The sequence below is a fragment of the Benincasa hispida genome, chromosome 5 (genome assembly GCF_027475165.1).
Source record: "Benincasa hispida cultivar pf3 chromosome 5, pf3_genome.v1.1, whole genome shotgun sequence".
In the NCBI taxonomy this organism is placed as follows: domain Eukaryota; kingdom Viridiplantae; phylum Streptophyta; class Magnoliopsida; order Cucurbitales; family Cucurbitaceae; genus Benincasa; species Benincasa hispida.
In genome coordinates this window covers 41,870,463-41,886,543 of record NC_143482.1, presented here as the reverse complement: position 1 = coordinate 41,886,543, position 16,081 = coordinate 41,870,463, and the positions used below count along the sequence as shown (strand labels likewise).

General features: G+C 29.8%; 1 protein-coding gene across 1 annotated transcript; it reads left to right on the top strand.

Annotated features, from left to right (window-relative positions):
* The first annotated feature begins 440 nt into the window (after positions 1–440).
* LOC120077531 (zinc finger protein ZAT10) lies at positions 441–1,716 on the top strand. The gene has a single exon (XM_039031442.2). It carries the CDS (start codon positions 788–790, stop codon positions 1,529–1,531), a length of 744 nt encoding a protein of 247 aa, XP_038887370.1. The 5' UTR covers positions 441–787; the 3' UTR covers positions 1,532–1,716.
* The last annotated feature ends 14,365 nt before the right edge of the window (positions 1,717–16,081 follow it).

The window sequence follows — 16,081 nt, the reverse complement described above, 5'->3', positions numbered from 1 at the left end:
ATTAATATTAACTACTCAACTTCAATTTGTATAGTGAAAATGCAAAAAACTACTTTTAAAAGTTGCTGAAGAATAAATTATTAAAAAAATATTAAAATTAAATAAAATTAAAACCAATATATGTATAAATAATTGTGTTATAAATAACAAATATATATTTTAAAATTAATAATAAATTTGGATTGATTCAGATTTTTTTGGGTTATATTAGATGAATCCATGAACTAATCCATAAAATTTTCATTTATTTGGATCAACCCAAATCGCATGGATTGGGTTGGACTGGATTTATCGAATTTTTTTAATATTTCTAATATTTACTATTTATTATCGAGACTAAAATAATTTACACTCTAAACCTAGAGAAAAAAAAAAAGGTAATTTAATAGATGATTAATGAGAGTATTAATGAGGTGGAAGTTGGGTCACCAAATTGAAGCGTGAGGAACACTCCACATTCCACAAGACCCCATATGCCGAAACTTCTCCTCTTCACTAGTACACTCTAGTTCTTCCCTTTTTCCTTTTCTTATTTTTAATTAATTAATTATTAAAATAAAATTTAAAAAATAAAACAAAAAAGAGATGAGTGCATTTGGTTTTTACTTGGAAAGAGTCCCATAAAACTCCCCTTTTGGCCACACCGTCGATAAACTCCCTCAGTTGACCGACTTCACTTCCTCACCCCACCAAACAAACACCAAACTGAAACAATTTCCCTCTTTATAAACCCATTTCCCTTCTCCTTTTCCTCTTCACTCCTAATAAAAAAAAATCTGATTAAGCTATGGCCTTAGAAGCCCTCAATTCCCCCTCTTCTACCTTCCACCTCAATGACAAATCTCTTGATCATGACCCTTGGATCAAACGATCCAAGCGTTCCAAACGATCCGGAGTCGACTCCGACGACGAATACCTCGCCTTTTGCCTCCTTATGCTTGCCCGCGGTAGAATCCCAGATTCAGATTCTACCGCAGACGTTAAGTCATATTCTCCGTCTCCGTCTCCGTCTCCACCACTACCGCCAGTATTGAAATTGGCTTATACTTGTACTGTTTGTAGTAAAGCCTTTTCTTCCTACCAAGCCCTTGGTGGTCATAAGGCCAGTCATCGGAAATCCGACGGCAGCAGCGGTGGCGGCGGAGGAGAGAACGTCTCGGCGGTGATTTCTACCACCGTGTCTAGTTCTTCTGTTGGCGGCGGTAGGACCCACCAATGTTCTATTTGTCTGAAGTGTTTTCCTACGGGTCAGGCTCTTGGTGGTCACAAGCGACGGCACTACGATGGCGGTAGTGGTAATAACAGCAATAGCGCCACCGCTGCCGGTTCCGACGGTAACGGTTCCAGTCTTACGCAGACCCATCTCCGAAACTTTGACCTGAACGTCCCTGCCTCGCCGGAGTTGTGGCTTTCTGCCGGCGACCGACAGCAAAAAAGTCAAAGTCAAAACCAAAGCCAATACTCCGCTGAGCAAGAAGTGGAGAGCCCTCATCCGTTGAAGAAACCGAGGCTTTTGCTTCCGATGGAATGATTCCGATTCCGGCGACCCCAAATTCCTTTTTCTTCTCGATTATTTTTGGTTTGATTTATAATTGAAGATTAATTTGATACTGTGGCTGTACAGAGATCAGAATAGTCTTTTTTTTTTTTTTTTTGTTAAATGTATTTTGAAATTTTTAATTACTGAAGAGATAAGATTATTTTATTTATTTTCAACTTAGAGTAAATTCAATTATCTTCTGAAAAGGATGGAAAATGAGTTTAACTCTTAATTGACATGATGTTCTTCGAAGTTCAATCTTTTATCTTTGTAATTACTGTATTTGTATTAAAAAATATGATTTAACTAAACATAATATAATTGATATATATCGTTTTCTGAGATAGGAGGTTCAAATTCTTAACTCTATTGTTTTTTTGGTGGTTGATGGAGTAGAGGTGTTAGAAGTTGACTTTTCTCTAGCTAATTGTTGCAATAATAATAGACCTATTCTTTAATGTGAAAAAGGTTTTGGCCATTTTAAATTTGTTATATGTAATTATTGGTTTATTTACATTAATCTTTTGTAAATTTAATGTTTTTGTTTGTTTGTTATTTTTATTTGTTTTTATAGAAGATGTCTTAGCAGTAGGAGAGGCTTAACTAAAAGTATGAACATTAAATTAGTTACGTTATATAAACAAAAACGTAACTAAAACAATTAAGAATGAGGTCGAAGATTCGATTATTCATTTATGTAATTGTTATACTTCAGACAAAAAATATCATATTGATGAAAAAATGGTCGAAAGATTAGAAATTACTGGTATCCTATCTAAAAATATAGTTTTCGTCTGATACTGTCTAATTCACATATTTCTTATGGTTTTTCTTGACCTTAATTTTGTTTCTACACATTTTATTTTATTTTTTAAAAGTAAGGTAGTGGGATGGAAGAATGGTGAACTAATTTTTTTTATTTTTTTTATTTTTTAATTTAAGTTCTTGACTTGTTACTTAACTTAAAAATTTGTAATAATTTAATCATTATCATTTAAAAAAATTATTAATATAAGTGTTGGTTTTTATTGGTCAACATATATGAGAATTATATTATATGTTAAAATTATTTGTCATAATAAAGATTATATTATTACAAATTGAAAGGGTAGGAACTAAATTGGTATAAATTAAAGGCTAAATTGTTAATTAGTTTTAAACTTAAAAATGTTTTCTAACCAAAATTAATATACTTTTATTTTTATCTCTGGAATTTTTAAAAATATTACATTAGAAATAAGAAAATAGAGAATCAAGCAACTATGGGAGTACAAGTAGTATACATGTCTAGTTGACATTTCTTATCCAACATATGACACAAAATTTCAATTTGATATCCATTAGGGGTCCAAACTAATGAATATCTATCTTTAATTATTTAATATATAATTAATTAATTAATTAATTAGTTCATAAATTCAACTTATTCCCATTCCAATGAGCATCTATAGTTAATTATGATGAAGTTAATTTGTTCATAAATGTTGTAAGAGAGTTTTTCATTTAATCAATATTTTATTCGACAGAAAATTACACTTTTTACCTGGAATATTAGGAAATTATTTCAAATGGTAGAATTATTGAAAAATATTTACAATATATAACAAAAATTTAAAACTATCAATGATAGATGTTGATAAACAGTAAACACTAATAGACTTCTATCAGTGTCCATCAATATCACTAATAGACACTAATAGATCAACATCTATCATTGATAGTTATAAAATTTTGTTATATTTTATAAATATCTTGATTCATTTTTCTATATTTAAAAATAGCCATACGATATATTTATTTTTTTGTGATTATACTTAAAAGCTTAGTACTTATATTCTTATGTTTGTTTTAAATAAATTTATGAACTTCAAACTTTTTAATAACTCGTGAAATTAATTTTTTTAAAAAAGAAATTTTTAAATTTTTAAATTTATATTTAATAGATCTTTGAAATTTAAAAAATGTCCAATAAATCTCTAAATTTTGGATTGAGTATCTAATAAGATTTTTTTAACTTAAATTTTATTCAATAAGTCATTACTTTTTTTTTTTTGACTAAATAATAGGTGATTACATTTCAACATTTTAAAAAATTATAAACTTCTAAAATAAATATATAAAAAAACACAAATAATAAAGATTCTGAAATTAAAATTATATATAAATATATATATGAAGTGGAATGTTTAATTATGAGGTCTAGAAAAAACGCGGTGAAGTTACTTACAATGGGTGTGATTCTTTAACAACTCATAGACAGCAAAAAAGCAACGTGCATATAGTTTAATTATGTTCAGTTTCATTCTATTCATTTAAATATATATATTTTTCTTAGGGGAAAATTTTCAATTTTTTTTATTCATTTATATAGGATATGTTTTGTGTTTGACGACCACTCAAAATAACTTTTGAAATACTTTAGTATATTTTAAATATTTTTAATAAAAAATATTTTTTAAAAAAATACTTTTTTATTTAGACGATCTAAACAAACATCAAATCTACATCACCACATTTGTGGTACTAAAAAAAATGAATTACTACCTCACCAAAACTTAAGAAAATGATGGATAAAGTTTACATTGTATTGATTGGGTCAGATTAATAGTAGGGGTTCAAAAAGTAAACATATTTCAAAAGGTAAAGGTAAAGATGCGTTAAACCTTTTAAATAGTTAATGTATAAAATGTGTAATTTAATATTTGATATGAGCGCTCAGCTGTATGAAGTATATACTTTCAACTTCAATATTAGAATTTCAATTCTTTCTCCGAATATTGTCAATAATATGATATGATTTTGTCAAAATAATCAACAACTTACATAAAACATATATTACCAACTTTGAAACTAAGGTTTAGTTCCCTTCTTAAAAATGTTGGGTTTTATGCCATAAAACTTGTAGATAGTAAATGTAAATAATTGACCGTCATCAATAAAAAGTTATCGATGTTATTTCAATAAATGTTATTGATTGTGTTTTATTCTATTTTGTTCAAGATGAGATGGATGTTGAGGTCGTTATCCTGATTGTCACACTTTGTATTTGATACAAACGCAATGATCCACGCATTCGTGTAGGTGACATGCAAGTGAAGGTATCCTATGCAATGAGTTTACATAAGACTGGACCACGAAATAGTAACCACTAGATGTAACACCGTTGGCTAGTTAGGTTTCTATTTCAATAGGATGGATGACCTAGCAATTTAGTCTTAATCCTAAGTGTATTATGATTGTTCACGAAGGATTGTCCTTTGATTATATGAGTGAGAGTGACTAGTTTGCCGACTTAATAAGCATACCATTTTGAGGATAAGATTGAATGGAGAGCCGGAAACATAATAATACAAGATGGAATTCTCTCATTCCTGACTTTAGGGTACGTAGATGAGTGTTCCCTTAAGTGGTGTCTCCGGGGCTTGAACAAAGGGCCCTACCCTCTTACAAGTTTGAAAGAGGTTTCTGTTTAATGGTTGGACCATAAACATGTTGTTTATTAAAGGAGTATTGGTACTTAAGGATACAGAGGTAACCCAAGGGTAAGATGGTAGTTTGACCCAATTGGTGTTATGGACACTCGTGGAGGACTAACTTGTTATTGGTCTATATCCTAGACACAAAAATATATCTACAGTGAGAAGAGTGCAGTTGTGCGTCTTTAGTGGAATGTACCCACAGTTAACAAATATAGATTAATTTGGTTAATGAGTTTAACCAATTAATCTCATATCATAAAAGCTTCTGATTTGTAAGTCCACCAGGTCCCCTATTAGCTCACTGAAGGATATTAATGAGGAATGATTTGAATTGATCAAATCAATTGAGGAAATTGTATATTAATGTGATTAATATATTAATTATAGATGTGATCTATAATTTAAATTATTTAAATGAGATATATTTGAATGAGATTCAATTGTTAAATTTATATGAACAAGATTCCTAAAGAAATGTACACATATAAATATATGGTATTTATATATTTATTAACTCTATATTAAATATGATTTAATATAGTTTACTTAGTTGATTAATTAATTGTTAATTAATTGATTAAGAAATGATAGAGTGGTGGAAAGATATAAACATGTAATGTTTATATATATATTAATTAGTTAAATATATATTAAATTAGATTTAATATATGATTATTTAATTAATGTGACAATTAATTATAAGAGATTATTTAATTAATTGACATCAAGGGTAAAAAAGGAATTACTTACCCTTCTCCATGTAAATTTAGCTTATCAGCCCATTTAGGGCAAGAATTGTTTTTGTGAAAAAAATACCCTGGCCATCAAATTATATCCTCTCTACACTTTTTCTACAATCTCTCTACCTTTTCCTCTTCTAAGGGTTGGAGACCACTTATCCAATTCTTGGAATCCTAGAGAATAACAAGGTTATTCTTGTGGTAGTGTTGGTGATCGTTGAAAAGAAGTTCATGTGAAGAACAAGAGGAATTTCGAGAAGTTTGAGAGTCTACAAAGGTAAAAACTGTTCATCCCTTTGTTTCTTCCTTTATAAAGCGTGCTAAGTATGTTGTTTATTCTTTTATTCTTTGTTTTAACTTGTTTTTTTTTGTTTCATTTAAAATAGAAAACCGAATGCAAGCTGTCCTCATGCTTCTGCTCAGGATTCGATCCCTACAAAAAAAAAAAAAACATTTGAAATGATTTTATTAGTAATTTTTTTTATAGGTGTTAGCACCCAAAAGGTTACTTTGCTCAGCTTAATTTGCGATCATTGTGTTATTTAATGTATTTAATTTACTATTTTATGAGTCTCGGGCATCCAAGAGGTAGAACTGAGTATTAGGGAGAGCAACCGGTCAAATGAAAGAGGAAAATACAAAAACTACCCCAATGATTCTGGCACAACGATGCAATTTCCAAAAGGCATGCTTAGGCGATGAAGCGAGGAAGCGTCACAATGCTCCAGACAATGACAAAGGGCATGAGGTATGTCTGCATCACATCGCCACCCCGGACTGCGACACAATGCTATAAGCAGTGGGCTATCAGGGCGACAATGCCACGACGCTAGCCATTGAAATTTTATAAATACTCTCTTCCGATTTAAGTCAAATGATAGATTCTAATCGGGGATGGAAAATTTTCTTTCTCATTTCCCCATTTTCTCTACTTTTCTTTGTTCTTGGGCATTATTGATGATTATAAAGCTCATCTTGGACTGATTTTGTGGCTAAGGTGAATTTTTAGGTTAGGTTTAGGGGAAACCCATGGATTGATTGTAAGGATTTTATCCTTAATCTATATTTCTCTTTGATTTTTTTGTGATTCATAATGGATAATAATTTCTATGCTTAGAATGTATGTTTGATGTGGCCAATCTTCATATGTCTTTTTGTTAGGCTAGATACAACTACATCTATGTGTATGAATCTCAATAGGATAAAGGTTAAAGCATGCTTGGGTGTGGATTTTAGGTTGTCTAGACAATCCTTTCACAACATTGCATAATTAATCCATTCAAGAACATAATCAATTAGTAACTTAGGGCTACTTGAGTTAATAATTGTCTTAATTGAACCCAATAAACTTAATGCGGTTGTTCATCTGTTATGGATGCTATCGAACCTAAACAATTGAGAAGTTAGCCTAATTTTACTTAGGGTAAGATTTCTCTGGAAGTTATCGAACCTAGTTAATTGAGCATCTGGTTTAATTAAGTATTAATTAGTAATTTGGGCGCTTGACTCGGCTCTCCGAGCAAGTAAACTAAGCGCATTAATTCAAGAGAAACAATCCTTAGTAGTCCTATAATTAATTGAGCATGAGGTGGATCCTAAGTCATAAGCTAGACGTTTTTACTTTTCTTATATTTAATTTTCTTGAATTTATATTCCTGCGTTTATTTTTCTCACTTTAATTCTCAACCACTCCAAAATCCCTTGTTACCGCTTTAGTTAGAGAATCTAACTAGTTCAAAACTACATTTGCACTTCCCTGCTGATCGTCTCGATCTTGCTACTTGTACTAGGCATCCTCCAACCTGTCAATAGGGATTAGAGATTGGGAGTGCATTTTAAAAACTTGATGTTGTTGTCATTTTCTTAATAAAAATATAACAATTTTGTTAAATTATTATAAGAAATAACCAAACCTTTATTCAGTACAGACGCCATTAGTTCATGATTATGGTTTTATAATTTATTATATTAAAATTAATACATAATTTAGTGCATACTTGATATATGGTGAGATCTTGAATTGAAATAATATTATAAACTTGACTTTGTTTGGAGGAAAATATACTAAAGTTTTGAACATGAACACAACATTATCTATTTATATGCTGAAGATTCATAATACAAATAAAGAAATCATTTTGGGGTTTAGGGTTTTTAGAGTATTTGATGGGTGTGTGTTGGAGACAAATCCAAGTGGTTCATGTTCATCCATTCACATGTTTGGAAAAATAATTGCTTTCCATTTGCTCTTATTGGAAAATTATAATTTCTTTTAGGGCCAAATTATAATTTTAATATTGGTAAAAAATTGAGAAGTTCAATTTTTCTAATCTAAAATTTTGAGAGTGTAATTACAATTACAACTATAGTTGAAAGATAGTTTTATAATTTTCTATTAACATTTTTTTCTATAAAAAAAAAATCGTGTTTGTGTACGAATTTCTAAATATTAGTTTTTTCTTTCCATATCTATATATATAAAAAAAAACCTAAGTTAAATTCTAAAATAAGTTATAGAAAATTACAAGCTTCAAAAAAGCACAACTTGATCGCTAGATCATATGTTTAATTAGTTTCTTTATAAATAAGTTGTAAGATGTAAATTGTTTAATTAAGATGTGACTCCAACATGTCGAGTTGAATAAGCCTGCACACATCGATCGAGAGTAAGGTCAGCCAAACAGACAACTTGCATGTGTGTGTAAACACCACCACCCTGTGATTTGTTAACTACTATGCATTAGTTTAAACTTTAAAATATATGGATCAAATACTCCCATTGATACGAGATTCTATTTATAGGTTGTCACTGTAGTTGAAAATAAGTCACCTCTATTTATGCATCAACTGTCTCATACTCTCACCTTGTTCATATTTACCTATTAATATTTATTTAATAACTATTTAAAGCACGATTAAAACCTTAGTTTTTTAATATAAATTAATTTGATATTTTCAAAGAGTGAAAATGACAAAAGAAATAATCAACAAAAGAAAACAATATTTTCTCATTGTTTAAATTATCTTTTGGTATCTACATCCTTTGCGTGTAGGTGGAAGAAATATGCCATTTTTCTTTGATATAATGTTAATTAATAAACTCATGATTTCAATTATCTTTAAATAAACGTGTAATCAACTGTTAATTTGGTGGAATTTACACGTTTTTTTATAAAAAAATTAATTTGGAGCCTAATTTAATTTATATGTACCTTTTTATTACAATGATCTCGTTGGAATACCTTTTTTCCCCTATTTCTTTTTAAAATGTTGTATATACATTTTGATATAGAAGATTAATAGTACTAGAAAATTTTGCTATCGATATTCACATTTTAAATGGTACATCTTACCTTTCACAGTACACATTCAAAGTTATTTTTATCTTAAAATATCTAAAAGACACGCTATGATTCAAAGTATGTTAATGAATTTCATTAAGTTAGAATAATTTTTTTAGATCCAACTTAATTATTTAAATTAAAAATTTGTCAATAAAAAAATAGTTCACCTAAACGATGAATTTAACTCAATTCAACTATCAATCACTATTTAATTTGGTTAAGTTGCTTTGGATTATCTGTCGTAATTTTTAAAACTTTAATGAAAAATAGTGAAAATGTTTATTTACTTGTTTTCAATCATACGTATAATGTGATTAATCTTTTTAACATATAACAAATTATACTCATCAAAGTAAGTATGACTCAATTGACAAATTACTTTTTAGCAACTAAGAATATATGTGAATCGAATTCCCCTTCTTTCATTAAACTAAATAAAATAAAATATGTGTATGGTAATGGATTTAAAGTTATTTATGGTTACCTACTAAATACTATTTGAATATAAATTATTATTAATTAATTTTTAAACAGGTTTTATGTTAAAAGATTTGTATGATCACTATTTTATAATACCATATAATTTATAAATACATATTTTAATTTGACAAAAAAATACCATCAAATCCTATATTTATTAACTTTTCTTAATATTTTTATTATGTAGTTATGCATTTTAAAATATTAAGTTCAAAATCTTGATTAAAAAACATAAAAATAAAAATAAAAATAAAAATATCATTATTTAAATTTGCATTATTTAGATGTAAAGCCCGAGTTGATCCAATGGATTGTATGAATAAATCGACAACACAATTGAATGAGAAGGATCGTTCTCATAATAACGAACTTGTAAAATGAATCTATTTATCATAAAGAGACCTCTTCAAGGGTTATTATAACTTTCTTTATAGCTCACCACATGTACGCTCGAAGTATGACTAGAATCATTTTTTCCCACTAATTATTATAACAAAAACCCATTTTTAACTACAAAAAATTTCACCTTTTCCCATGCAAAAAAAAAAAAAAAAAAAATCGGGCAAAATATTAAAAACATCGGGATAGGTTATGCCAACACATTTTTTTGCATTGGCATAATTGTTGTCGTATCTATATCGGGAGAAGTTCCTCTTGACAAAAACTATTTTCGTCGGCATAAATACCATTTTTGGCAACGCAATTGTTTGCGTCGGCATATGTGTTTTTCCAACAAAATACAATTTGTGTTAGGAAAAACATAGTCTTAAACAACAAAATTTCAATTCAATAGATAGATTTCTACCGTTTATTTGCATCGGTATAAGTTGTTTATAGTTTTATATATTTTTTGTAACAATTAAATAACCAATTTTTTATTTTCTTAATATCTAATTATGCACAAACAAAAATAAATCTTCAAACAAATCAATTGAGGATAAATATAACAAAAGTAAGCTTATATATTTAAAAATAAGACTAATATTCAATACACAAGCTATAAAATTCTACGAAAAAAAACTACAGTTAAATTTGAACTTTTTTTACTTCTTGCAAATCCCCTATACAAAAAAAGTTTAATCTTCTCTAAGCCAAAAATATCCTAAGCCAAAATAAGTGAGATACTAAATCAAACTAAGTAATCATCTCACAAAATCTTCTCGCAATCTCAAAAAAAAAAATGATCTTTAAGAATTTACACGAACAACCTAAAATAGGAAAAACAAATATTATTAAAGATTTTTTTTAAAATCAACAAAGAAAAATGTACAAAAAGATCTTAACAATCACACAAAGACTTAAACAAAATGTTTAAGATGATTACGAGGAATGATCCATCTCTCAAGCTACAAACATATCGTCAATATTCATAATTAAAATATGAACATCACAAACAACCATTTTACTATCTAAAAAGTGATTAAAATGGTTATAATTAAGACGTGAACCCGTCCTCCACGTTACGCATGTCGTAAATCCACTTAAACAAATAGACAAACGCCCTTTAAACCTCCACAACTATTGGATCCCTATAAATAAACCAAGAACTTATTCCTTTAAAGTCCACAATTAGACTTCAAGATAATCTAAAACATAATTACAACATATACATCTCTCTCCCCTCCCAAGCTACGAACGTGTTCATATAACTCAACTCTCAAATCCCTACAAATAAATCCAAGAACAAAGTTCCTTTAAAGTGCACAATTAAGCTTCAAGAGAATCTAAAAAACAATTACAACATATACATCCTCCTTTCCCCTAAGCTACGAATGTTTCCTTGTTCCACCTAAACGTCATTTAAACTACAAAGTGGCAACAAGTACATTAAAACATACATATTTAAAGTGGCTACCATAACTGCAGGATAGCCACAAAACAAACAAATGAAGTTCCTAAATCTACTAAAACGCTAATATTTGAAGTGTCTACTATAACTGCATCATAGCCACACAACAACCAAATTAAGTTTCTAAATCCACTAACCAAAAACTGAAAGTTGTCATAACGTACTTAGTTGTTCAAAGGTCCATCCCTTGCTTTTGTTGTGCAGCTAACTGTCTTATGATTTCAATCAATTGATCTTGAAAACCCGAAACTATTGACTTCAACATGGCATTTTCCTCCTTTAAGCTTGTCATCTCTACCTCAAGCTTTTCATACTTATTCCCAATATTTTTCTCAATTTGTGAGGAAGATGTAGCTAAATTGGATTTTGGGTTCCATCCAAGAGTGTGGTCTGGTCGTTTTTCCAGAACCCGTTCACAAATAATTTCCTCCGTTGTTGGTTCAATCTCATCTTGTGATGATTTTCTAATATGCTCTTGCATTACCAAATGAATAAAGCATATCTAACTTTTGGCTATATGAAGGAGATATTCCATTATCTCTAAGTTTTGGCCTTTATGATAAGAACAAGAGAGAAATAAATACATTTCTAGTGTTCCTTCTTACTTTACAGAAGGGTTAGATTGCGTTCAGCATCTGACAAGAACATTAGTAAGGAAAAATGGTCAAATATTTATGATTGTGAACCTTTATTGATAAAAGCTAAATAAATGAAGCTAAAGGGTCAAATGTTTTCCATTTACTAATTTTTTTTCAAAGTTTTCATTTTTCCTCACAATCTTTTTAATCAATCAAACAAAATGACTCTTTACTAGAGTTTTTTTTAGATGATATGATATTAAATTTACCTTTACCTAGCAAGTAAAAAGTGTGAAATTTAGTTAATTTGCTTTAAACCCTTAGCAATTCCATTTTAAAACTTAAAACATATTATATCCATAAAAAGGAAAGATTAAACTTCAATATTAATAAATGAATCTCATATACAAAATTAAAACCAAAATACACAAATAATTCATCCTTCATTATCCATATCCATATACAAACCAAAGATGGAAGAACAATTTCATTCATAAACAAATGAATATCATAATTCCAATCTGAAACAAAACCCCGTATCAGAATAATAACACAAACACAACCTATGAATAACATTTATTAGAAAAAGTAAAGAGAAGAAGAACCAACTAGTATGTGCGATAGTAGTGTGCAGTGGTCGTGTGTGACGGCGTGCGAAGGTAATGTACGTTGACGTTCGGTGTTGGAACGATGGCCGTTTGTGTAAAAATATGGAGGGGAAAGGGAAAATAACAGGGAAAGGAAGAATAGGGGTGGAGGGGGGAGACGGAATAGGAGGCGCGGGGGGAGAGGGTGGAGAGGGGACGAAATAGTAGGCATCGGGGACGGAAGAGTAGGCATTGGGGGTGGAGGGGATAAAAGAGGAGGTGCGTGGGGGTGGGAGAGGGATGGAAGAGGATGTTGGGTTTTATGTCCTAAAACTCGTGGTATGTAAACAATGGAGCTTATTCTGAAAATTCAATAAAGGTGTTAGTGAATAGATCTATTGTTTGAATAGAAATCCAATAAACCTAAAAGTTCATTGACTATTGGATGAGTACTTGAACTTTATGTGGAGACATAAAGGTGGATCAGGTTCGAGTAAATAGTCAAAATGATCTATAGTACATGGATAAGATTGGGTACCTTATTTTGGTAACACTATTGGATACGACCTGCTCTGTAGTTGTTACAAGAAGTTGTAAAGTGCTACAAACGATGATCCTAATTCATTCATGTTGGACATGAGGAGTGAGAGGAGGCATCAGGAGTGGAGGGGACGGAAGAGGAGGTGCGTGGGGGTGGAAGGGGGATGGAAGAGGATGTTGGGTTTTATGTCCTAAAACTCGTGGTATGTAAACAATGAAACTTATTCTGAAAATTCAATAAAGGTGTTAATGAATAGATCTATTGCTTGAATAGAAATCCAATAAACCTAAAAGTTCATTGACTATTGGATGAGTACTTGAACTTTATGTGGAGACATAAAGGTGGATCAGGTTCGAGTAAATAGTCAAAATGATCTATAGTACATGGATAAGGTTGGATACCTTACTCTGGTAACACTATTGGATACGACCTGCTCTGTAGTTGTTACAAGAAGTTGTAAAGTGTTACAAACGAAGTGATTCTAATTCGTTCATATTGGACATGAGGAGTGGGGGTGTCCTTGTGCAAAAGAGTTTGTATAAGATCGAACCATGAAATGAGTCACTCTTACTTTATAACGTTGTTTACTATTTAAGGTTAAGTTACAAGTTTAGTCCTTACACTTTCAAATTTGTGTTTATTTCATCTCTTAAACTTTCAAAATTGTTTAATAGGTCATGAATTTTCAAATTTGTATTTAACAAGTCTCTAAACTATAAAACTTTCAATATCTAATAGATCCTATATATAATCATTATTTTAAAAGTAAATGTGTGTTGATTAGATATAGATTTTAATTGTTAAAATATATATATAATTTTAAATTTTATGTATAATAAAAAGCTAAAATTTCAATCTTATATTTAATAGATAGGTAAATTTTAAATAGTATTGAAAATTTAAGAATCTATTAAACACGTTTAAAAATTTAGGACTAAATAAGTCGACATCTAAATACTAAATTTAATTTAACCTATTGTTAATTTTCTATTTCAAGTTTGGGTAGAGAGATGTCAAACGCACATAAGCACCAGCTTCAATGCGTTTGGGATTACTTTTTCTCAAGTCTAATGATGAGTGCACATCTAAAGAAAAAGTTGTAGATTTTTTTTATTAAATAATTAAAAGTTATATTATTTAATTCATTTCAAATATTATACCAAATAATATATTCTTATCATTGAAGGCCATCACTTCATTTAGGTAGATATTTAATTATTGGCTAAATTATAGAAAATACCTGAAGTTTGAATTTTATAAATAAAATATTTTTGAATTTCTGAAAGTTTCAACAAAAATTTTATGCTTTCAATATATATTTTTAAAAAAATGAAAAATGTTAGCTTAAATAATTTAGATCTATATTAAAAAGATTGACTCTAGGATCATTCATGCTAAATTTCCAAGAATAAATAACATACCAGATTCCATTAAGATTGATGATAGCTTCAAGATGACAATAACTTTGAGATGATTATTGTTTTCCTTAACTAAAACTCTGAATGCCCTTGGTGGGATCTCTCTTTAAATAAGATTTAAGAAAGAATGAGTGGTTATTGTTTTGGTATATTGGGGACTATAGCCCTAAGATCTCTTTATATACTAGTTCAATTAAGGTTCCCATTTAACCCTAATTAACTAGAAATGAGCTTCTACCCATTAAGTTCATACTCAATTAAGAATCCAATGCCTTAATTAATTAGATCACATAATATGACTCAATCTACATAAAATAACCCAATGTGATAAAATATTAATCCATATACGTAGCCCATACTTTAATTATATGTATTATTATTTAAATATGTCTAACAATCTCTCATTTGGGTTATGTCTGTGTACCTGATATAATTAAATCACCTAAACCTTAAGTGCGCATAATTAGGTTATTTTAATAATAGAATTCCCCTTTAGTTCAATCTGGTCCATCTCCTGTATTAGCAAGAAATCAAGACGACTTTCGTCACTAAATAAACCTTCTTTGATCACCAATTCCAATACATTCAATGACATAGATCAAGTATGGATGGATAACATGGAAACTACATGTTAAGTGATCTAGATCATGCCTGTTTCCAACTGGTCCAAATTCCTTAGTGAGATCGTTCTTAAAAACTTTATGCTAAACCGCATGCATGATAAACAAGTTCAGATAATAAGACAAAAACCATCAACTGTATTCTATATAGAAAATAAATAAAATAAGGTCAAAGAACATCCTCCATAACAAACTCCCACTAAACAATGGAATTAGAAAAGTGACTAACACCCATGTGAGCAACATGCTCATAAAAAACTTTAGGTGGTAAACCTTTAATCAATGGATCTGCCACCATAGAGTTTGTTTCTATGTATTCTATCGAAATTTGACCATTTTTTAGCTCTTTCTTTAACAACCAGAAACTTCACGTCTACATGTTTTGACTTTGTATTACTTTTGTTGTTGTTAGAATACATCACTGCCAGCTTATTGTCACAAAATAATTTAAGTGGTCTTTCTATGCCAACCACTATACGAAGTTCAGTAACAAAATTTCGTAATCATATTCATGATTGGATGCCTCATAACATGCTATAAACTCCACAACCATGGTAGAAGAAGTCATAAGTGTTTGTTTAACACTTTTCCAAGATACAACTCCTCCAGCCAACATAAAGATATAGCTTGAAGTGGATCGCAAAGTGTCTTGGCATCTAGCATAATCGGAATTAGAATACCCAATGATCTCCAAAACTTCTGATCTCCGATAAGTGAGCATATAATCTTTTATTTTCTGTAAATACCTTATAACCCGTTTGACTGCTTTCTAATGATCCATCCCCAGGTTGCTCAAATATCTACCTAACACTCCAACTATGAACGCAATATTTGGACGCATACATACTTGGATGTACATTAGACTTTCGACAATCGGTGCATAGGAAACCTTCTGCATCTCCTTA

Coding starts and splice junctions, on each gene's coding strand:
- LOC120077531 (XM_039031442.2), top strand. CDS start 788: ATGGCCTTAGAAGCCCTCAATTCCCCCTCTTCTACCTTCCACCTCAAT.